The sequence below is a fragment of the Metopolophium dirhodum genome, chromosome 9 (genome assembly GCF_019925205.1).
Source record: "Metopolophium dirhodum isolate CAU chromosome 9, ASM1992520v1, whole genome shotgun sequence".
Lineage (NCBI taxonomy): Eukaryota > Metazoa > Arthropoda > Insecta > Hemiptera > Aphididae > Metopolophium > Metopolophium dirhodum.
The window spans coordinates 25,576,369-25,601,869 of NC_083568.1; the positions used below are offsets into that span (position 1 = coordinate 25,576,369).

At 32.5% G+C, this 25,501-nt stretch overlaps 1 protein-coding gene across 9 annotated transcripts in view; it reads left to right on the forward strand.

Annotated features, from left to right (window-relative positions):
• The window catches only part of LOC132952934 (RNA-binding protein Musashi homolog Rbp6), a 401,189-nt gene that overhangs the window by 24,745 nt on the left and 350,943 nt on the right, over positions 1 to 25,501 (forward strand). For all 9 annotated transcript variants that reach the window (XM_061025455.1, XM_061025453.1, XM_061025459.1 and 6 more), the window contains one exon: positions 5,472 to 5,512. In XM_061025455.1, coding sequence (XP_060881438.1) covers positions 5,472 to 5,512 — 41 coding nt within the window. The remainder of the gene's footprint in view (positions 1 to 5,471; positions 5,513 to 25,501) is intronic.

A 25,501-nucleotide genomic window follows, 5' to 3' on the forward strand; every position in this document is an offset into this window, starting at 1 on the left:
CATTTACACCGACATATTATAATATAATATTTAAAATCATCCAATTTATCATTGAAAATCATAGAACTATGACGGTCATTAACGGTTTATTATTCCCGGTAGCATTTAATTAGACGATAAGCAAATATTTTATCGCAATAAAAAAAAAATAATAATAATAATACAACCGCTCCATAACTTTGGGAAACAAACAATAAAATATTTATATGACCTTAAAAATGTTTTCAAGTCTACATTGATTATGAACAAAGTAATAATATGATTTTCCAACAATGTTACTAAAGTTGTATTGGAACGTTACGTAGTTCTTAATAATTATTAAAAAAAATAACAATTAAAATTAATTGATCAATACGGAATAGGACTATTATTATTATCGAATAAAAAATATACATAATATAGCCTATATAGGTAATATAAGTCATATACATTTAACTTGTTTCATATTTGAAAACTTCGGAATTATTGTTAGTATAAAAAAAATTCTGCTGAACAACAACTTTACTAACAGTAAGTTAATAATGTTCTCGGGAATTGTATAGAAATAATAAATGCTATTGATATTACTATATAAGGTATAATAGTTACATTGTGTTGTATTAATATTATATACCCACATAATAATAATATTATGTTGGTAAGATCATAATATTTTCTTATGAAAAATTAATATTGTGGTTGGATATTAATTTATTCTGATCAGTGGAAAAAAAATGATATTATTGTAAATCTAAATTTGCATAATAGTATAATACCGTTTATTTAGTTTAACTCTCGATGCCTATAATGATGACATCGCAGTTTTCTAGTTTTATATATTTTAAGACTATGTTTTTGATTCTCTTTTATTATATGTGGGATACCATAACAAAACTTTAAGTTAGGTATTTACCGTTTGTTAATGAAAATATATTATAATTTATGATTACTGTTGTTTGTTTTATTAATTTTTTTACAATAATAATTGTATATGAACAACATAAAATTAAATAACCATCGTGTGTCTGCAATGCTTACAATTGATACAGTTAATTTTATACAATTTAACTTACTGGTTTATCGCGTTATTATAATAATGTATAATATGTATATATAGCCATATATAGGTACCTATAATATGTATATGCAATTCTACCAACCACGATGCATTCAATAATTCTTAATAGTTACAATACATTAAACTTAATTATACTTCGAGAGTACAATGAACTTACAGAAATTATACACGTGTACATACGCGTGAATTGGATTTTTTTTATACCCTTATATTATAAATAATCCGATAGCTTAAATAACATAGATATACGAATTTTCTAAACGAAGACGATTGGAGATAATACTCGCGCACTCCGTTTACCACAAACTCCGTTCGACAGTCGTGGTTTTGATTTTTATTAGACGCTAATCTAAATGTTCTTTCATTATATTATAACACTAGAGGGTGCGTTATCGCGTTTAATTTCGTATTTTATTCGGGTGCGTAGATACTAATTGTTGCAGCAGCAGCAGCAGCAGCAGGCGACGAAAAGAAAATTAAAAATTATCCGATTAATATTTATTTACTGCAGTTGTTACAGTAGGTATTCCTACCTACTATAAAATTTGTTAAAATATTAAACGCCTGGAGCGCAGATTGCTGCGTTGATATTTTAAACCCGGTCGTGATGTCTGCACGCGAAATCTATCGAAAAATATTATATTCCACACAATAAGATAAGCAAATTCCATACGGTATCCCCAACCCTCTCTCAATCCACCACTCCATCCGAAACAATAATCTCATGCAAACCGAACAAGGTTTCTCAAAAAACCGTTTGTTCGTTTTATCGATTTTTTTGTATTATTATTATTATTTTTTTTTTTCATTCTTGGTCTGTAGCTTTTCGACAATGTCTTCGTTTGGTTCTTTTCTTCTTTTTTTTTTTTTAAAAAAAATGAATCGCAAGGGATGAAGCAAAAGAAGCGGCGAGGGGTGGATTCGGGGGACTCGCGGGAATCTGCGCGCTCTGCTTGAGCAGGAGGGCGAGTGGGGTTTGGATCGCCGGCCGCGGAAAAGCCGCTCGGATGTATACACCAAAAACGGATCTCGGCCGAGAAAATCGCCGCGGATTGTCTCTGAGCCGCCGCCAACAAACTTTTGACAATGCGATCAAATTGTGTATCATATAACGTATAACATTATAATATCCCAACATAATATACCAACGTACCTTTACATACCATATATTATACCTACATTGTTACCGCGCATTATGTGCTATGTATAATTATAATTATATTATTATTATGTATTATAACGTATATATTATATGGTTGCCCGGAATATGCACTCGTCCTCGGCGGTTTCCATTAATCCCGCTTATCGTCCCGCCGCAGGCAATCGGTTCGCGAAACGGTAAAAGGTAAAACTGCTGTTTTTGCACGGGTCGATAACGTGAATAATCGGCATTTTAATACTATCGTTACAGGTATACAATATTAATATGTTGTTGTTATTATTGTTTTTTTTTTTTTACGCTCGCGATTGTCGGTCGGTTTGTGTCGGTCGCGTGATCGAAATCATTGTTTGCGCCACGCCGCTGCGATTATTGTTACGAGTACATATTATTATAATATTGCTGTCGAATGGCTGCTGCACAGCTAGTACGAGTTGTACGACTATCGCGTCGTATTAACGCTATATTGTAATATACAGTCAGTGGATAATAAATTATATTGAAAAATATTCACGACCTACAGTGGCGTATTTATAGTGAAGGGGGAGGGGGAGGGGGTTAAGACAATCAATTAACTGCGTACTGCTCGCATTTTTACGTTAACACGCGTTGAAAGCCAAACTGCCAAAGTACCGGCGATTATTAAACAAAGTGTAAATTTTAAAACAAATAACGTTATATTTTTACTATATTATTTTTTTTTTGTGCACTCCCTCCCTACAAACAAATCGAATAATTAAAATAACTACATTTAAGAATAAACGTACCGACACCGGTAGATGTCAAAGTAACTTATTATAGTTTTCCAACAATGCCAATAATATAATGTTGATACATATTCATAATATTATGTAGACATATATAGTTAATAAAACGTGTAGAAGCTATGCCACTGCGCATTAAGCCCAAAATGATGGTGGTCCCATATGCTATGCTGTTCCTTATATTACACTCGAAGAGTAATCGGTAGGTCACATAATATACGTCTTATAACCAATGCCCCCAAATTTAATTGCTGACCCCCCTCGTAGCGGTATATCTCGAATATTACGTCATAATAATAATAAGCATGCATCGCGATTCGTGACACGACATCATATTATAATATGATGTCCATCGACCCCTCAGAAAAGCGGTGGCGTGAAAATCCCGTCCTGGTGTTGTGGAATAGTCGCATTAGGATAATAATAATATTATTTATGCGCTTCAGCGTCGTTTTGTGTTTTTTTCCCTATCACTCATCCGAACAATATAATATTAATAATAACAGCAGCTGCAGCTGCAGGTATACCCCCCCTCAATTCTTGCGAATAATATTGTCTTTGTCGTTCTGCGAAGAACAATCGCAATATTATACCCTGCAGCCCGCACTCGACATGACAATCGTACAATCACTTTAATCTCTCGCACTGTTTCTCGATTTAATAATAATAATATATTAAAATATTGTGCTGCACTCTGCGACCAATTATATGTTTAGAATTATTAAGCGTTTCAAATTGTTCTGATAATATATATTTTAATATGTGAAACACTTTCCGATTGTATACGGCACTGTACCTATAGTAATATATTTAATATATTATCATAAGGCATAAACGATAATTTAACGATCGAAACATCCAACACGAAGCGTCGGCGGACATTTGAATTTGTTAAACTCATATACTTGATGACGTTTTTTTTGGTCATCTTCAATGACGCGTCTATTTTATTATGCACCTATACTTAAAAATGATTGAAATTAAACATTATATTGCCGCGCACGGGCGGCGGCATCGTGCGTTTCGATTGAACTAAATCGCTGCAAGACGTCGTTAATTATTGAGTATTCGAAATTAATAATTGCATTTGCCGATGCCGTTCGACGAGCTGACGTTTTTGGCTCCCTTTACCGTTTCCTACAGCGTATTCCACGGTATCGTAAATAACGCACACACACACACACACACACATGAAGTTTGTGTACAGTCTTAGAGGTGCACTTTATAGTGCGCGCGCAGTTTCAACGCTAATTGTTGGACGACGTCCAAATCATCAGAAGATGAAAATAGTTGACAAAGTGAAGAAAAATGTTTCAGTTTACCTGCGGCTAGCCCGCGTATAAATAATATGATAATGATAATAATATGTACTCATATGTTTCGTATCTCCAACAAAATATATTTTCACATTTCTGTCTAATCACTGATTATTATTTTGATGTGTGATTTAAAAACAAAAAAAAAATGTTATTTATTGGCACTTAAATACACGCATATAATAAACAATACGTATACAGTGCGTTTGGCGTTTCCCCAAATACACTAGTAAAAAAAACACACACACACGCAACGGAATGATTACTTTTGGAAAACTAATGAAGCCCGACACACAGACCGGCTATACAACGTGACTAATCCAATTGTCTAAAATTTCTGAAATAACTCAAAAATGTTCCTTAGAATACATCTGTGGAACAGTTAACGCTCTGGCGAGTTAATGGAAATATGTTTTTGAGTAGAAAAAAAAAAAACATAACAACGCATACTTAAATAATTTAATTATTTCGAGTCCAGATATATATGCTTACTACGTTAATGTTTCCAGTCGTTCGTATTTAAAGAACCGGAGATAAATAGTGAATCGCTAATGTGAAACGGCCGCTGTTTCACAGACTCAGTAGACGAGTATCATATTCATCCCTTAGTATTAGCCATATGATATTTGCTCCATATTATCATAACTCTCATGATCGGAACATTAATTTATTCATTACGTAAATTTATCATTTTTTTTCGAACGTAAGCAATGCCTCGAAACTAAGTAAACAGTGTGGGGCACAGTTCCTGAGCTCCCGCCCTGTAAACCACCCCTCCATCCCCCTAAAGACGACACTCACTGATAAGCAATAACCTCGTATAGGTAGTTCATGCGATCTGTCACTAAATCTTTATTACTGTTATGTATATACTATTAACTAAGCCAAATATAGGCTACTATATGTATATTATTTTAAATTTGAACTCTTGAAATGTGAGCACCGTGCATGAAATATTTCTCAATACCTACTTAACGGTACTTGCCTATATACTCTTTGTAACAATACAGACCGTCCGCTATACGAATATATGACTATGATGCTTATAATAATGTACATTGTTTTTTTTTTTTAAGTGCTGTTGTATGCATTTATACATATAATAATATAATATGCAGTATGCACTACGAAATGTCTTTTTAAATTTCTAATGATAATTTATATTTTTGTTCCAGGAAAATGTTCATTGGCGGTCTTAGTTGGCAGACTAGTCCAGGTAATTTAAAATACAATATACCTAATAACAATATTATAGACAACGATCTTATATTATATACGTTCACGCTTTGCATTACACTATTATATAGTAATATAATAATTATATTATTATCGTTGATGTTTATTATGTACTTATATATAGTATATATATTATTTATATAGCCGAAACGAATACCATTGGCCGAATTGTATAATTTATTTTCATTTTTAAACAGAAGCACGTTCGTGCTTTACCTCTAATATCATGATACGTTATTATAGGCACACCATTTAATTACCGAATGAATGGTTAATGCACGTCCGTCACGAGCCACGATTATTGTTATATTGTTTTATGCGTTAGGCCGCCCGCGATCAAAACGTTTTCGTTTTACATAATCATTTGGGCCAGTTCGTTAAAAAAAAAAAAAAAACTACTAATAATTCGAAAAAAAAAATGGAATTGAATTTTGCAGTATAAATACGACTGATGATGATTAAGTCGGACATTTAGAGTGTGCTGCAATGGTCTGCGTATAAAATATTAGGAATAGGCTCCGCGAAAAATGCTGCAAGAGATATTCAATGAAAACGACGACCGAACATTGTAGACTGAAGTCACCGTTTTTGTTCGATTAAGATTCGAATTCTCCACTTCTTCTTATATACAATGCATTTCAAACGATTTGATGAAACTATTATGCACGCAATATATTTTGAAAATTTAAAACAAAACTTCAAAGAACAATATTAACGATGAAAGAAAAAACAAAAATTAATAATACAAATATAGCTAGGTAACCTGTACGTTCAAATGGACTAGTTCGTTTGATTTTAACGATATATTGTGTCAGCAGCGGATGAGTGTGAAAATGCTAACGAGGGATGACGTTCGAGTGGAAATCGTAAATTGGCCAGCCAATACAAACAGAAGGGTCGGAAACACAAAATCGGACATTGAGATTTGAGAGACGGTAAAAAAAAAAAGGCTAGTCAGTATAACAATAAAACCGATACAGCACGTCCATCGGTGGTATATTCTCCGCAAAGCGATTTTTATGTCAAATAAACTGAAAATGCCTATAGGCTATAATGGAAAATGACCCGACGGCGCCGTTAATTCGAGCACCACGATCTCACAATAGTACTTGCAGCCTATATACTATTACTGGCAGCCGTCATAAAATACAGTTCGTTATTTGTTTAGGTATTTCTTCACAATCTTAAATATTATCAAAATATCATAGAATATATTATTATAATACGACGTATATAATATAATATATAGGTACAGCAGGTAGAGCGATTATTTAAAAGTGTACGCTGAATATTTTGAAAAATAACTTCTACTTAAGTACACGGACACTTAATATTTATAATATCGCCTTAATTTTTTTGCAATCTCATGACCGTTGATTATTCCGTCTATAATAATATCAACGTCGCCACATTTTAAAACCTCCACACATATTATATATCTAACTTGAAATTTAATATTCTGAAGCTGGATACTTTTTCAAAATTGTCGATGCACAAGACAATAATTAATGCAATATTATGGATTATCCTAAATAATTATTTTATTTATTTTTTTGATTGGTAAGCATTTAAAGTTTTAATGAAACTGCGCCCTGCAAATTTTACTCGGCGCTCAAGTACTCTTATGATACTTCCGTACGTCGTTATCGAAGAATTGTATACAATACAAAATAACACAATACAATAATATAATACTATTGGTATGATTATTATTATATTCATCGATCGACGCTCTCGAAACGGTTGCTGCACGTACCTATATGTATATATTATAATATATTTATACATATACATATAGGTGATACGCACTAATCGCGACAAACGAGCCAATCTATAACGAGTGCGTGTATTTTTTGTATATTTTTTTTAAAAACTCTCTACCCGATTCAGGGCACTACTTCGGTCGTACTTGGCTGGCGTTCAGGAAATTTTCATCAATACAACACGCTGTAATACGACGGCGGTGTATATATGGCGAGTGCGCGGCGCACGCGTGTGTGTCCCGTTCCCGTTTTTTTTTTTGTAAATTGTCTCTTTTGTGTCGTACATAGGAGAAAAATTGGAAAGAAAGAACAAAAAAAATAAGCATATACGTGCACAACCTAAAACAACAATATAAAAATACAAGATATCGAGGATGGGGGAACAAATAACTCATTACAATCGTAAAGCGGCGGACGTGTTCGGAATAAAGCGCGCCGTATTCGTCGTCGACGGAGAACGAATAACACACTATCTCTGTACGACGACATTATCCTAGTATGCTTCGCATCTGACAAAAAACACCGTATTGGTAGAGAGGTATACCGTATACATAATATGTAATATATATACGTAACGACGACGACGATAATAATAATAATAATATATTTCGACTTGTGTGTGTGAGTGCGCAGTCGTATATTATATTGTCATGTGCCCGAAAACGATCGGTCTGAATAGTGCATATTACGTATAATAATAATAATATAATAGTATATAATATCGTTTTGAGTTACGCACGACGAGGATCGACCGTGACGCGGGGGAGGCGCACGCGCTCGCCGTCCGTCTGCGTGGGCGGGTTTTGCTTCGGAAAATTGGAATATTGCGGTTTGCCGCAGTCGAGAGCCGATTCGCAGTATTATAATACAACTATATACAATTCGATAATATCATACGCCCGATGCTATGCTACAAAACGCACCCGGTGACGATTTATTCCCGACAATTATCGCCATTTGCCGCGGTGTATAGGGCGCAGGCGATAAATCAGTAAATCACGATATTGCGGATTTCAAACCCGGAACCATCGAAGCTCACTGGGTCATCGCGATGGTCAATAATTCTAAGTTGTATATAATATTATATATTATTATAATAATACTATAACTTTTAATTATATCGTCCTAATTTCTTTCACCGGTCCGATGTCCACGAGCGAAATACCAACGCGACATTGCAACTGCGTGCGTGTTGACTCTCGACGACCGGAAAACGAATTGTAAATAATCATTGTAAGTATATCCTCGTGGCACACGAAACATTTCAATTTTATATATTTATTCAACGAACGGCGTCATTACAGTATGGACCGATCGGACTCAGAAGAACAAACACGGTACGGTCGGAACGCGTAGGGAATATTAGTTGTAAATGAAAGAGAGATAGAGAGAGATATCTTCTCAATCGATAATACAACACCAGACCCGCATGTCGGTATTGTATAATAATATAATATGATAATGGTTTCGATGGAACTATAATGTACCTCTCCTAATCATCGAAGATACACGTGTTTAGGGTTTGTGTACACGACGATTGGGATGCCCTCGAGCGAAATCGCAATCGTGGAATAACCATTATTGATAAATTAATCGTTATTATAGGTACGCTTATCCCATATTATTCTGTCGCACGACAAAACATCAAGTTCGAGATAATTTACCAAAATAATCCGACGCTTAACATTGTTTAAATATTTAATATAACAGACGAGACGAATTATTAAACGCAAGAATTTGGTTGAAAAAATACGACAACAATATATCATACGAATCTCATATACGTCTTATCGCCGTTAAAACAAGCGTGGGCTGACGCAATACGTGGAAAAACAAAATGTACGTTTAATTGCCGCAGTCGAGTTTTTCGAGTGGGGGCGTAAAAAGTAAAACTAAACTATATATAGGTACCTAATATATTATTATGTCGTATACCCGTCCGCGTGCAATACGAAATGGCATTTTGTGTGGAAAAAAAAATAAACCGAGCGATACTGTGACGGTATACAGACGAGTCAATATTCGTCCGGAACAAATAGAGTGTTAGCGCATTCCGAGCCACCGTTTGAGGGCGAGGGTCACGGGGAACGGTACCGAAGACAATTTTTCGTCTGAAATTATAATATCACAATACCTATATAGTAGCACTGCTCGGGATATACACGCTTGCGAGCGTGTTGAAAAAGTCGCGTTTCGTTTAATCTCTCGAGACGTCGTCGGTTTAACGGCGTTTGCTTTATACTATCCGTCGCCGTGTATACCATGTATTTTATATACCTATATAAAAATACATCATATCACCTATATTTTAGTGACGCGTTTATATAGGTGGGTAACATAATAATTATTGTGATTATAAACGCGTTATAGCTTCGTCCTCACCGGCTCGAGCCGATATCGTTGTCGACGCATTTCGCGCTGTACATCACCAAACAGCGCAATATAAAATAATAATAATATTATTATCATCGGCATGACGCTTACGCCTCGTCAACGTGGGCTGATCGCTAAACGACGACAGCAACAGCAGCAGCTGGAGTTCGGCAAACGGCGGTTACGACTCGCGGGAACCTTCTGTAATATTATTACGAAATATATTATTGAGGACTCATAGGTTCATGTGAAGTCCGAATTTTTAGAGTCAAAGATGATCGATACCTCGACGAGAGTCAGGTCACCAAAATGCGTACATGGAATGAAATGATAACGAAAATTATAAAAAAAAAATCAATAATAATAATTCACGTATAATTCAAGAAAGTAAAAACTAAATCGTCAAAATCACCTACCCAACCTCTGACAGGCTCAATCGAATATACGTATCGTTCGAGGAGACAACAACGTGGTAACACGACGTGTTATAAACGCGTGTAATGCACGCAACTTCGCGACTCACGGCGTTTTCGGTTCGCGAACTTGCCGAAGTCGTTGTCACAACTACAACTATAATATGGGGTCATACTATGCAGCTGCACACCACGCCCGCCCTGCGATACAAACCGCATACGTACAGGATATCGGATCTCCGGGAAAAATATCATAAGTCATAACTACAATAATAGGAAACGATATATATTTTTTACTATATAATAATATTAGCTTGAATAACAATATCGATATAATATATTACTATGATATTCGTCGTTACACAATATGATGCACGAACACGCGCCCGATGCACAGTATACAGTTGTGAAAAAATGGCGTACCCCTCAATGTTGTACAGCGTGATATAATAGTATTGGTATATTATAATATTAATAATAGGCAAATGGCGAGAATTTATCAACGAATCGATTACATCAGAATACTATGAGCGCACGCGCACATGTGTGTAGGTGTGTGTGTGTTAGTGTGAATGTATGTAAGCTCCCGAGCGAACTAATTGAACGAACTCGCTTATAATTATTATTAATCCGTAATTGGATAACGAGGCTATTGCTCGACACGTAACATGTATATATGTATATAATATACATTATAATATATACACACAAAACATATTAATAGTAATGGTAATTATTATTGTTATATTAGAATATAATATAATATTAATATCGTCTGTGCACCGCAATGTTTGCATTTAATTACGTGCAAAAATAACATGTGAAACACATTCTAACACGAAGGCAGTGTTATAGTTGTACAGTGTACATAGTATAATATAACATATTTATATATGTTATATTATAATATATATATATATATATATATACGCGACCGAGCAATAACTCAATAACATATACGAATAATGTTAAATTATATTGTAAGTACCTAGCTACATAATATTATTTTATATGCGCACAAGAGTATAATAATAATAATTTTATTATATTAGGGCGGAACGTCGCTGTATTGTGGAAAACACATACTATAATATTATTATTATAACAATACCGTAGAAGAAGTATAGTAGGCACTTTATAGACTGCAAGGAACGGTACCTGTAATAGTCCAGCGAATTGATAAGGAATAATAATTATTTTACCGCCGGAACGTCGTCGTTTGAGTGCAAAAAGCTTTTCTTCCCCGACGCTAAAGCGCATCGCATATAGGCATGCTAATGTTATAAAATAAGTTATCTGGAAAAATCTTTATTATTTTTATTTTTTTGTGAAACATTTGAGGCACGGCAGTCTAATTTTTTACGACCTCATTCCCTCCGCAACCCCATTTCAGCCATCTACGTATTGTACCGTGTTTTGATTAAACACTAATAAGAACTTCATTTTACGGTGGTTTTATTGGTACATGTGCGCACACATAATATTACATTCCACCGTGTCCTCCGGCCACTCCCGCCACGCCGCTCGACTTCGTGGTAAAGGCAAATAAGTCGAGTCTGTGACTTATTCTCCCGTTTTGTGCTGATTTCCTTTTTTTTCATTCTTAATTTCAATCTAATTTTATGTGGCGAATAATTTATTTAAATTATTTCCCTCCTCCCAACCGAATTATAGACTCAAACCATCGCTGAAACGGTTTTTTTTCTTTTTCTTGTTTTTTTTTTTTCAACAGCAGAAAGATAAAACAAACCGAATATCAAGTTGAATATCGATCTTGTGTCGTTAAACAGAAATGTTACATCAACAGGCCTTGACATCGGCTGTGGCCGATACGGGTCTTAAAATATCTATAGTCGGTCAATCGCTGCTTTTTCACTATACTCCGATAAGTCCTAAACGTGGCCAATAATATACAATACATTATATTAATATCTATCCTTACTGTGTGCCACAATATTTCTCTTTGCTGAATATAATATTAGGTATTTTAGGACAGTTTTTAGCTATTTATTTAGGTAGGTATCTTCGTTTCCATACATTATGCATTTTTTTTTATACGCTGTAAATTACATTTTCTACATTTTTACACATGAAATGCTTAACACATTATTAATAAATTTAATTGATAATGCTTATTGAGGAGATTATTTCCCGAACGTGTCGACTAAATTCCAAAATTGTTGGTATTTAATTTAATTCATTGAATGATGTCATATTATTATATTTCATTATTTCATACGATATAGGTATATATGCAATAATAATATGTAATATGTTTTGTAATATAATGTGATTAATGATAATAGTGTAATAACTATATATTTAAGTAAGTATATTATTATGTACGTTGTAGCATGTTGAAAAAAAATAATATCAACTGCTATAAATAAATATAAATTATGTACTTTTTATTAGGGGCTTAAAAGTATATTTTAACTTGGAAGTGCAAAACACTCATGAAATTCCGGTTTCTGCAGTTCTCAACTGAAAACTGAAAATAAGGGACTCTTTTCCGGTTCCGGTTACATTGTCTCGACAGTTCTACACGTTATCGCATCCATACCCAAAATGATATACGCAATGGAGCCCAACACGCGTTGGAAATATAGGGTCAAAGGAACTAAAGTTTCCAAAGTTTTTAAAAATAGACGGACGAAAAACATAACAATTTATTGTATGCGAATTTATTTCAGAATTTTATTTCCCACAATAATAATACAATAATTATATTAAGTATATAACATTGGACACAATTTGATAAACTCACGAAGATCTATCATTTTATACTTTCCATTTAGCATAAACTTGTTTCATTTATATTTTCTGTTACATAAGTCATAACATACAGCATACACCATACTACTAAATCGGTTAATTTATTGTTCTTCGTATAAGTATGCACTTCAATTGTTATATTAAAACTCAAATATTTTTTTTAATTTATTATAAATAAATAGATCAACTCAAAACAACAAAAAACTCAGTATAAAACATTAACAACACTTAGACCATTATACTCAATAGAACGGTGTTAAACACTTTTTTTAAAGTTTTAATTTTAATTTTAATTATTTATTTATCCATTCTAATAAAATATTAATTTGATTTGAAATCAATAACTCGTAATTCGTACCGCATAGCTTAACAAGTGAAAGTTTTTATGGCAAGTACATTTAAAAATTACATAAAATGTTATACGCAGAAAATCTGATAATGCAGTCAAACCCATATTTTGTTTAAGCCAAACCATGTATATTATAATAATTAGTAAAATAGTTATAATTTATATTGTAATATAACAGTGTTCAGTGAATTGTAGGATTCGAGTTTAATAGAGAATAAAAAGTAACTGAGCAATTATTATTAAAAAATAAATGAGTTCGATTTATTAAAAAAAAAAAAATTGAACAACACACGCGCATGGCTATCATGCTGCGTGCTTGATTTTAATTTATATTTGAATTGTTTAAAAGAACTTTTTTATTAACTAATATTTGCCAATGAAAGAAAAACATACAATGAAAAATCAATAAAATCATATAATAATATTAATAATATCATAACGCTCGGAACTCGTCGATTTTGGTTTGGACGATAGACGTCTATTACAGTTAGACGTGTGTAATATTGATATGCGTATATCACACAGAATTATTCGTATTGCGTTATAATTGCGCAGTTAATGCAATACTAATGAATATTGAATAGGTTTAATGATGTTATAGTATATACATAATTCAACAGACACATTTTCCGAATTATGATTACCTACAAGCTAACACCAATACCTATATAAGTTGTTCCCACGAAACCGTATTTCCGTTCAACACCTTTTAACTTACTGTTGCTGAATAAAAAGCATCGACGACATTATTTTAAAACGAAAAAGTGAGTCATGCGGTCGACATAATATAATGTATTGGAATTTATTTGTGATAAAATAAAATTTAAAAAAAAAACATCAAGAAAATCTGTTATCTCGTTTAATAAAAATAATGAAAACGATTTAAACGAAAACGAAGGAGATTAAAATTATAGTAATAAATTTGTTCGTTAACCTAGAATATAAGTTAAACGTTACTCTAAATTAAAATTGAATCATAAAATCAATTTACTTTTTAATTGGTTTGTGGAAATATATGCAATCGAGACGTTAAAATGTTAAATGAAAGAAAGTTATTTATCTTTTTTTGTCCTGTTTTTAATTTTTTTTTTATTCATTCGACGTATACATTTTATTTTTTACCTTGAGCAATATAGATTGATAAATAGAACAAACATAGAACAAACTGTATGCATTTCGGAGTGTTTTTAAGAGCAAATTGTCGAAAAATTGTTATCTGTGTTACTATAGCTGCGGTGTTTATAATAATTACCTATTGTTAGTATATAAAACGAACTATGCAAATCAATACCAATCGATCGCATAACGCGGCCATTGTGTATATTATACAAAATACCTACTACGACTCGTTGGCGGAGCTATACACGGCGTATACCGCCGCTTTTCGAACGGCACGTTTTCCGCAGCGGCGATGAATATTTTCATCCGCGGCGGAAAACGCGGCGTATTACGTCCGTCGAGTATAGCTGCTGCCTGCTCCGATATAAACCAAATGCATTCGAGTCATTCGATGGAAAACGCGGTATGTCCCCGGCCTTAGAGAGAGAAGTCAGGGGTACGCGATATAGAGTGAGCGAGAAAAGAAACAAAGGAGTAAATTACAGTGTGGCTACTGCCAAATAAAAATCGTGGTACAATAAAATCTGTCAATTATTGTTATATTTTTATTGGTAACATAATAACTGATTTGCAGTTACCAAACTTGCTGGTCTATGGTAACAACCATAATATTACCTATTTATATTATATATATGTTTATGGCTGGTAAAGAAAATGGACAAAAAGTATTTCCTCCATGATTTACTATAACTTTACGTTCTTTCTGTTTTATTATTATTCCCTGGCATTGATGGCAGGGCGGAGTGGAATGCGCTGTCCATTAGGTCTATGGTGTAGACAATACAACGTACAACATAATATTTCCGCGTCTATCCAGTATGTACAATAAATATGAAAGCATTTTTACTAATAACGATTATAACCACGATCGTCCGTGATTTACGTACATAGCTTATCGTTATTATTTTGAGTTTAACAATTTGTAACAACCATCATCAACCAACAGTGAATTCAGGTAACGATTAAAACTACTTAACAGGTCATTATATTATACTATAGGTATATAGGTTATTCGTTTCAAATACATGTATAGATAAATGTAGTGTATAAATTATGATTGATAAATACGAATGTTTTCATATATGAATCGTAACGCTATCGCGTGAAGTGTTAAACGAGTGTACCTACTTATCTTATCGCGTTTATATTACCTTTCGCCAAGCATGATCGGTTTTGTTTCTAAAATTAACTTCTGAAATTATGTAATTAATTATGTTATAATAATTTCTTCAATGGACAAAATTACTATAAACTATAATGACATTTGTTGTGAAATTTCTGTTCAAACCGCAATCGGTCATTTTCCATTAGGGCATGTAGGTACACTCTACTTTTTACTAAAAACGACGTCAGATATGACCTTAAAATATTAGAAACAATAGCAAAATTACTATGCATTTAAAAATTGGAAAATGTGCAAAAATATGCGTAGTATAAAAATATGTCATTGTACATCATCGGATCGTCGTACAACGAACTTGAAACCCGTGTGCAGCGTGTGAAACGAATCATCATCGAGACTATATTATAATAAGTACCTAAATGAAACGTGCAAAAATATAATCTTCTGATCCTATATATATATAGCTACGTCACTGTTATATTGTATAGGTATACCGAGGACTATACGACAACCATGGTAATTAAACGCTGCAGTTAACAATGATTGCGTGTGCGATGCTGAACACTGCATAATAATAATACATACCGTTGGCGCTGTTATCCGACCACACCGACTGCACCAGCCAGATCATAATAATATTATATTATTATGTTGTGGGGAAAACGTCGTCTAGCGTTTTTCTAAAAAAACGTCCGTCCCACGCCTGTGTTACACGTCTGATTGTGTTTAAATCAATCGTCATAATATATTATAAACATATTATGCAGTTCTGAAAAACATCCCGTCACATTATTCTTATGTACGCCAAAAAAAAAAAATATATATATACCGAAAACCAAAACGCGACAATGTACGAAAATAATAATAAAATAATAATATGTATAATATCATATCGGAGACGAATTTTCGTCGTCGTCAAACGTCCGGAAAAAAAATATAATGGAAAAAAGTTAAGAACGATATCCGACCACCGATGTGCAACTACACACAATAGACAGTGTTTATGCGAAGAATATAAAAAAAAAAGTTTGCCCTTACATATTATAATGTTATTATTGTCACGGAGAAACGGACGAGGGTAAAAAAAAAGAGTAAAAAGAGTAAAAGTATAAAAAATAGAGGAATAATAAAAGTAACAAAAAAAAAACCAAGTAATAAAATATTATTGAAATAAAAACCGTGTAGCAAGTAAAATTGTAATTTATGCTTGGGTATTATTTTTGTTTTAATCATAATTAATTGAGCCTTCCGTTTGGGAACAAAAAAACAACGTCACAATAACGTTAATGCCCCATCATCGGAATGCCTCTGTATACACAATATATATAATATTGTATATATATAGTTATAATATCTATATATATTTTATACGCGTATGGGAACGAATGCAAAAATATATATGACGGCAAAAATGCAATTACTGGTTTCCTTTCGGTATTCACATATTTTGTTGTTACGTATGTACAACCACACGGTTTTTTGGCGTTCGTCTGTCTGCGTCGTTTTCGTTTGCCGTCTGCCGCCCGCGTTTTGGTAACAAAATATTTCGTGCGACGGTCGAGACGTGCATAAGCCCCCCCCTCCCCCCGCCGCCGCCACCACAGACTATACCGCGTGTGGCCACGAAAACAGGGTACCTACACTGTATAATTAAATTACCCACATTACTCAGTAGCCTGTGCATATTTTTGAATTATGTTTGCGGCACACGGGACTAGACTATTGGATCATCAATCTCCCGCAGACAGAATTCTAAAATATGTATGGGGCACCGAGTTATGGAGTGTACCAGTTTTCACGGACACGCGGTATATATTATAGGTATACGCGTATCGCGCGGCGTAGTACATTTTACCGAAATTATGTGTTCGTAATGAGATTTTTTGGCCGCTCATTAATGCCGGACGATTAATGTCAACTATATATTGTAGTACTGCACACAGCATCGGCGGCCGAATCGCGCGTAGTCGGACGAAGTGAACGCCGCCGCTATATTAGCTCGAAATGGTGTTGAATTTTTTGCGCGTTTCGTGACCTACATAATATTATAATATTTTGTACATCGTAGTCTCGGTTTCAGAGCACATCACTCTATTTTCGGGACGATAGTGTATAATTGTAAAACAACTTATATTTACATAGTTCTATACGAATGTCTCTATAATATATGACTGATATGAGCTCTGATAATAATAACATACGCCAATTGACCTAAAATCCGCAGGTAAGCGCGAGTTATATTATAATGTTTGTAAATATTATATTATACAGTGCTGAGTTGAATAATATTCGTTTATATATTATATCGTAGTTATAAGTCATATTGTATTTTTTTTTCGTGTTTTCACGACTTACACTATTACACTGAACCGCGAGCAGATTAAACGAAAAAAATTATAACATGACATAATGTTATATTAAAGCTCGCGTTGGCCATAATATGTGTTTTGAGATTATATCATACATATAATAATATATAGGTACTATTATACTTCCTATGTCGATCAAATGCATTATAGTGAAACAAAATCATGAATGAGTGATATATCGAACACCGACGGTTTCCATCTGACACATTATTATAACATAATACAGGTGATATCAATCACTATAAATTAATATTATCAATGGTAATTATTACGCATTGAGATATTGTATAAGCTGTAATAATATTATGTAACTGCGTTTAATATTATTGTTCTATATTTTGATACCTATTCCGAGTTAAAAATTAATTTAATAAACGACATTGCGTCCATGCGGGGTAAAAAAATATACTAGATGTTCTTAAAAGTATTTTTTGTTCTTTCGATTACAATGCACAATTTTGTTGGCACAATAGAGAAACGACGATAAATCTAACTAAACAAAAGACAAACGCGCAAATCGTCTTTCTCGCTCCCGGGGTTTATGGTACCTACCTATACATATATACGTATAAGCGTCAACTTCACGAAAACGTTTTTAATTATTTTACTTAACAACTCGAAACAGGAAAAAACCTTTGAGATTTATAATTTATTTTTGCGCCTGCCTCCCACTGCAGTATAACGGTGTTTGAACGTCGAGCGAATAAAACGAGAAATCGGACATTTATGACTGCAGCAGAATCGCAACCGATTAGAAAAAAAGATATTTTTTTTTTGTAAAATACATTTATTTCACGTTTTTTTTTCGTGAAAATCACCAAGACGATTACTACAATAAGCCGATAATGCTATAATGCGTTCACAACATTTTCGTTTTTTTTTTTTTTGGACCATATTTGATCACGTAACGACTTAATTCGAGACATTTTTTTTTGCCGTTCAAAACCGTTGGCAAAATTACCGGAGGAATGGACTCTGATTTTCATTCATTACGACTATTGACCGTTACAATCTAAGCAAATACAGCGCGCTCGCGTATGTGTGTGTGTGTGGCATACTCCATTAGCGTATACAAGATGAACAATCAACGCCGACGCTTATAATTAACAGACAGCGAACGCACTAAACACACCGACAACACAATTCCCGGTAACGACCGGTCGTTTTTAAAAGTGAGAAAAAAAAATATATAAATAATAAAATATACGAGGACCTGCGTTACGTGTATATAATGTGTATCCATATACATGATATTATTACCTACCAGCTGCGGTGCGTGTATAGCCGTGCTAGCCGTCCGGATCTTAAATGTTCTCCGTTGATTTTTGGAATAAATTCGAAATTTCCGTTCGAGAAACCAACGTTCTAGCTATATACGATAATATTATAATGCTCACACCATACGTACAACAGGAGACGGAGTTTTTTTACGAACAAATTATTGGAACACGCCACGGTTTTATTCGTACGCGCTGTAAACCTATAATATAATATAATATTAAGCGACGTCGAGCAAAACGAAAAGCGTACGTACCTATATAAATAATAGAATCGCTGTGAACATAAAAACATATATATATATATATTGGATGCGTATAGGTTAGTTCAGTGCACATAACGGGGCACTTGCATAACGATCCTATACTCAAACCGTAGGTATTCATGTTTATTGTACCAACGCGATTTAAGTCGGAGCCCGTCGTTTGATCAATAATATATACGAACTATTCAAGAATAAAAATTCTCGAGAACGGTTTTTTCTTTTATCTTTACGTGCATAATATATTGGGATTTTCATCAATGCACACGATAACTATAATATGTCCAAATATATGTATAATAACAATTGAATCGTTGTACCATCTGAACACGTGTATTACTATCGTATCATTATATATTATTATTATTGCTATTATATTATTATATCCAATAGAGACATATACAGAGTCGTTTGAATGCAAACGAAAAAATAAGGGATATAATTTACGATTTCCGGGGATTTAATTTTCTAGGGTAGTTTTTTTTCTTTTTTTTTGTCACAACCATAATATAGTTACATACGCAGTGCATGTGTACAGTTGCTATATTGTAACAAAAATGGCACCTACTATGTAGGTATATGCGGTATCTTAGACGCAAAACGAGGAGAAACGTCATGTTTTATACCCTCGTGCGTTGTACATAAATGACCCGAGAATGTTTATATTCAAACACTATATAAGATTATATTGCACATAATATAAACTTCAACACAAAATAAGTCCTATAAAATAAACTCGACAAATTTAAACGACGAAATAAAATGAATCAATACTCAAACGTCGTATAATATAATATAATAACATGTAAGTACCAAAGTATTCATAAAACGTATCAACGAAATTTCTCATTGCAATATAATATTTCTTTTTCAATAGTTGACGATATTGTTTCTTTATGTACGAGCAGTTATTGACTTGATATTAGGCATGTCGCATGTGTCATCTAAAATGATAATATTACATGGTACTATTTTAATTGGTCGGAAATCGTGCCAACATTTTATTGAATAGCTATAGGTAGTATAGGTTTTAACGGTCTGTTTTAGAGTCATGATAACGGCGCTGTCAATCGTGAAATTAATTACAAAACAACACATCTACATTAATGTTCTAGATTAGAATATTTCATGATTTTTAGAGGTCAAAAAACCTATACACCACATACCTATAATATAACCTATGTAACATAATAATAATTTCGAGCGTGAACTCTTTTATATGGTTTTTAGTTAACATTAAATTATTTATATTAGAGTAATCTATGCATTTATATTTATTTTAAATAAGAAATTAAATTATTTTCATTTGAAAAAGGTCAAATTTCATCGTATACCGATTTTCAGGAATTTTTAATTATTATTATTAGGTAAATATAACGATAATTCAATACAAACAGACAACATTCGTAGGTGCACTATACTTAAGACGCATACATCGTTTTGTTTTCATTGCATCTAGATTGGAAAAATAAACATACCATATATTATTGTCAGCGTACCAAATACCAATATAATATTATAATATTATAACGTTAGAAAGTATATATTTAACTGTCGAAACGCGGACATTTTTAACTTATTATTTTTAAACGAAAACTTTGGCGACATGAACCGTTTCCGCGTCACACATACCTAGCTGCATGCAGCATGCACATATAATATTATGCACGTGTGAACGAAATAATATAATATTTTATATAATGTCACGGATGTGCCGAACGCAGAAACAACAACGAAAATCCACGAGCCACCGTCTCCCGGAAGACTCTAATAACGTTTAATAACGATTTCCACTGACGACACGCATATTATAAACATAATAATAATAATATAATCATTGTCGTTTGCGGAACTGCATGTTTTATTTTACACGATTCCGCCAACTCCCCTTCGTCATCACCGTAATACCGTTTTCCAATGTCACACGAGTAAAATAAAAATATTTATTATTTTTTTAAAAAAGCCAACGATTAATGGAATTGTTGTGTATAGGATGTAGTATATATAATATTATATTATAATACCATAAAATTATACGCCGCAGCAGTCATCGCGATAGGTTTCGCCTGCCCCACAACTTTTATAATTTATAACAAATTTTGTAAACGTATGACGTGTGTTGGATGTAAATCTGAAGGAACTATTTATGAAAATACACAGATGAAGCAAAGCTTATAATGAACAAACATAAAATAGCAAACGAAAATAACTATATATAGGTACAGCTTTATAAGATTTTTCTTTTTTATAAAATTGCAGATTTAAATGATATACATAGTAAAATGCATTAGCATGTTCAAAAAATAAAAAATGTAATAAATATAAATGGAATTCGTGACTGTATGTTTAATTTATTATCCTTGATCTTTAATTCTATTATTTTTTATTTAAAAATGAATACATTTTCAACTGTTTACTTTTCAACACTATTTTTAGAGACAATATCATATAATCATATAATAATATTATGTGATTTACCTGGTGTGAATATTACGTGTTTTTTAAAGTAACATATTGCAGGTACTTTTATAGCATTTTTACAAACAGTTCCACTTAGACCACATTATGATTATTGTACTGTTATTACTATGTACATTGTACATGAATAAGTTACCTTATGTAAAAATAAACAACAGTATGTAAACTCGATTGATTAAAATTGCATTGAAATTAGTTACAGCCGGAAACATTAATAAACTATTAATTAATACATGATCTATATGAAAATACGCATCTAATTTTTGTGATGTAGGTACTTAGCTGTACTGACTCTGAAATTTAAATTTCGTATATTATGCTATGTAGAAAACCAAAGAATTATAAGCTTATATAATATATTATATTGAAAAGTTGGTATAGTAGGTACGTATCTATGAGGATAAAATCAAATTAATAAAGTAGGTATTTATTTCAAAATGATTAATATACATTTTAATAGGGCCATGCGTGCCCATGTGAATAAATCATACTTAAATATTTTATTAGTTTAAAAGTTTTCCTTGTAGGTTTAATTTAATTTTAAATTGATTTAATATTACTTTTAATGTTTCAACTAATTTTGTGGGAGAACACCTTTGATAGTTCAATTTGAATATTATTGTGAAATTAAATTAAATTTGTATGGTTACGTAATATAATCAACAAGTTCTTAAACCATAAATAATTGAGGAGTTTTAAACGTATGGTATACATTTTGTGAATTTGTGATTCGTAGTACTTACCTATATACGTTTATAAGAAAACACCAAAACCGAGACCAGTCTAATTATTATTAATAATTGTAAATAATATTCAAACCGAATATTTATACTAAAAACAATATTAGGTACATTTTATATAATAACAGTATTACGGAATTTTAATAAATATGACGATGCATGATAAAATGAGTCTTAAATTAATACTTTTGTCTATTTTGTAGTTATCCTCGTACCTATATAGCAGTTTCAACAATAATAATATTTATAGTTTAATCGACGCAATCCGAACGATTAGCATTCGCTTTATTTCAAAACAGACACGGCTATTGAAAGATAGATAATCAATAACAAATATAGCGAATGAAACGGCGTTTTAAATCTCGAAATGTTTTTACTGTTCGATTTCCCTTAACACGTAATTTATATTATGTATTCACCACAATACAATATTTACAGTGTACATTGTGTACAGGTATTACTGTGTAAGTAATAATAATTTAGTGTAAGACAATTCAAACCGGTTGATACAATGAATTATTATATACTATACCCATATATAACAATTAAATACAATATAATATATATTAAACATTACTAACGTCAACATTGTACTACTCTGTCGTCGAGCTCGTCGCAATGTCACATACAATAATAATAAAAGTGTATTATTGCATTTATAGTCTCCGTTGGCTGTGTCTGTAAATTTGTATGTTAAAAAAACCGTCGTCGTCGTCGTCCGACGATCGTAACAAAGTTTGTTTGCGCAGTTAATGACGGACCTATATACTTAGCCACGTACAGGTACCTCCTTTTTCTTCCGGCAAGAGGTTAGAAAGGTATACGGAAGGCTTCGTCAACAATAGCGTTTGCCGTCGCTGATTTTCGCGATTTGTTTATTTGTAATTTCCTTTTTTTTTCTACTTCATCGTCGGCTAACGAGTCTATCGTCCAACTTCTGCAGTCCAACTGTCTACCGTCATGACTTCGTCTAAACCTCTTGCTTTATAACGCAGTTGTAGGTTATATATTGTGTGTAAGTCTCGGTTTGTTAGCGGAGGCGTATTTGACCCATTGCCTGGAGTGACGTTTTTAGCGAATAAATACCGTCAGGGTAGAAGTTTAGATTCAATTATTTTTGTTTTCATATTATTAAGCATTTCGTTTATTTGTTATTATTTATCCTGTTGGAATCGTCGTTATTTTTTATCAAGTTTTCAATAACTCCGATAGTACAATAATTATTATTAATATGAAGCCCGCAATAGAAACAATATATAAACTGGATAATATTATTGATCTATGCGATAACGGTTTTTTGTCTATAACATTCAGCTTAAAAAAAATAATTAATAATGTCAAAGATGAAAATCGTTTCTCACTAATTATAACACGATATTCCTATAATAGATTATAGTATCTGCCTGACTGCAGGCTTAGAGATGACAAACTATCTGTTCAATTGTATTATATTCTAAATATTATTAGTTATGGTTTTTGTTATAAATTCAATAAAATTCAAAAATGTGTATACAATACTACAATTTTCCTAAATTACTTTTCTTCACTTATTCAGAGAGAGAGCGCTCGGTACCTCTCCGCCAAAAAATAACCTAACCTCTACAGTGTTTGCGAGTGCACTCGGTGTATAATGTATATAATATTATTAGCCTCGTTAAACGATACATCACGGACTCAAAAACAATACGATGTACGCAACAAACGAAATTAGATGATTTGTTAAATCGGTGGCGTGTACAATAATATATTACACGAAGTGCAGTGTGTGGCATATATAATAATATTTTCTATTATAAAATAAATGTAAAACGTTGCTGCGGCAAAAATAATAATAATAATAATAATAATATTATACTAAATAACGGATAGCGCGTTAACTGCAGTCGATCAGTCCTCCGTAGCCTACACGAATATACAATAATAGTACATTATAACGATATTCAAATCGCGCTTGCATTATATTATTATTTACGTGTAACATGTGAGAAACCTCGTGAACATAATAATATGTACAAAATGTATTTCACATTTTATACGCGTTTTACCTGACGAAAATTACCGGAAAATAGGAAAATGTTTTGTAATAATATAATATAATTTAGGAGTGCTTTGATATTGCTGCTATATTATTGGATATTAAAATGCACATACCTAAAGATATATAATATTTACAAAGTGTTTGACATGATAATGATCGTATACTGCAAAATGTATTATATGATTTTATATAGGTATAGAGCGCGGACTGCTGCTGTAAATTAAACGTCAACCATTATCTACCGATATTAAGCAACTGTCGTCGTCGTATTAAAAACGGTTTGTAAATAAAATTTTAATAGATGTGCTTCCGCGCAGTATTTTTGGACTTGGATCAAGTCGTAAAAAAATGTTTACATAATAATTGAATAAATACCATTTTTTTCAAAACGGATCATCGTTTGATCATTATAATATATATATAGGAATGCTTCGATTTAAGTAAGGTACAAAATATCAACTATGCACTAAAAATCCTATTAGTACTTATATAATATATAAATATACTATATAGGAATATGTATTTTAATATTAAGTACCTATTAACTGTATAAAACTATAAAATGTCGTCAATTTTAACTAAAAGCATAATATACCAAGTGCGCTATAGTAACTAATTGATATAAGTAGGTAGGTACTTACTACAATTACTTACACTTTTGTTGATTGTTATTAATTATTCAAGTTCATAAACTTTATTTTGTGGTATTTGCTGTGGTTTAAATGAAACCGTAAATTCTTTGGCATTTAACTGAAAAAAAGAACAGTAATTGTTATTATTATGCTATGTCGACACTCGCTCGTCTTGTATAGACTTGATTTAATTTGTTTTTTAATTATTTATATTATACAATATGCAACATGGAATGCCAAGCAAAACGCGAATAGAG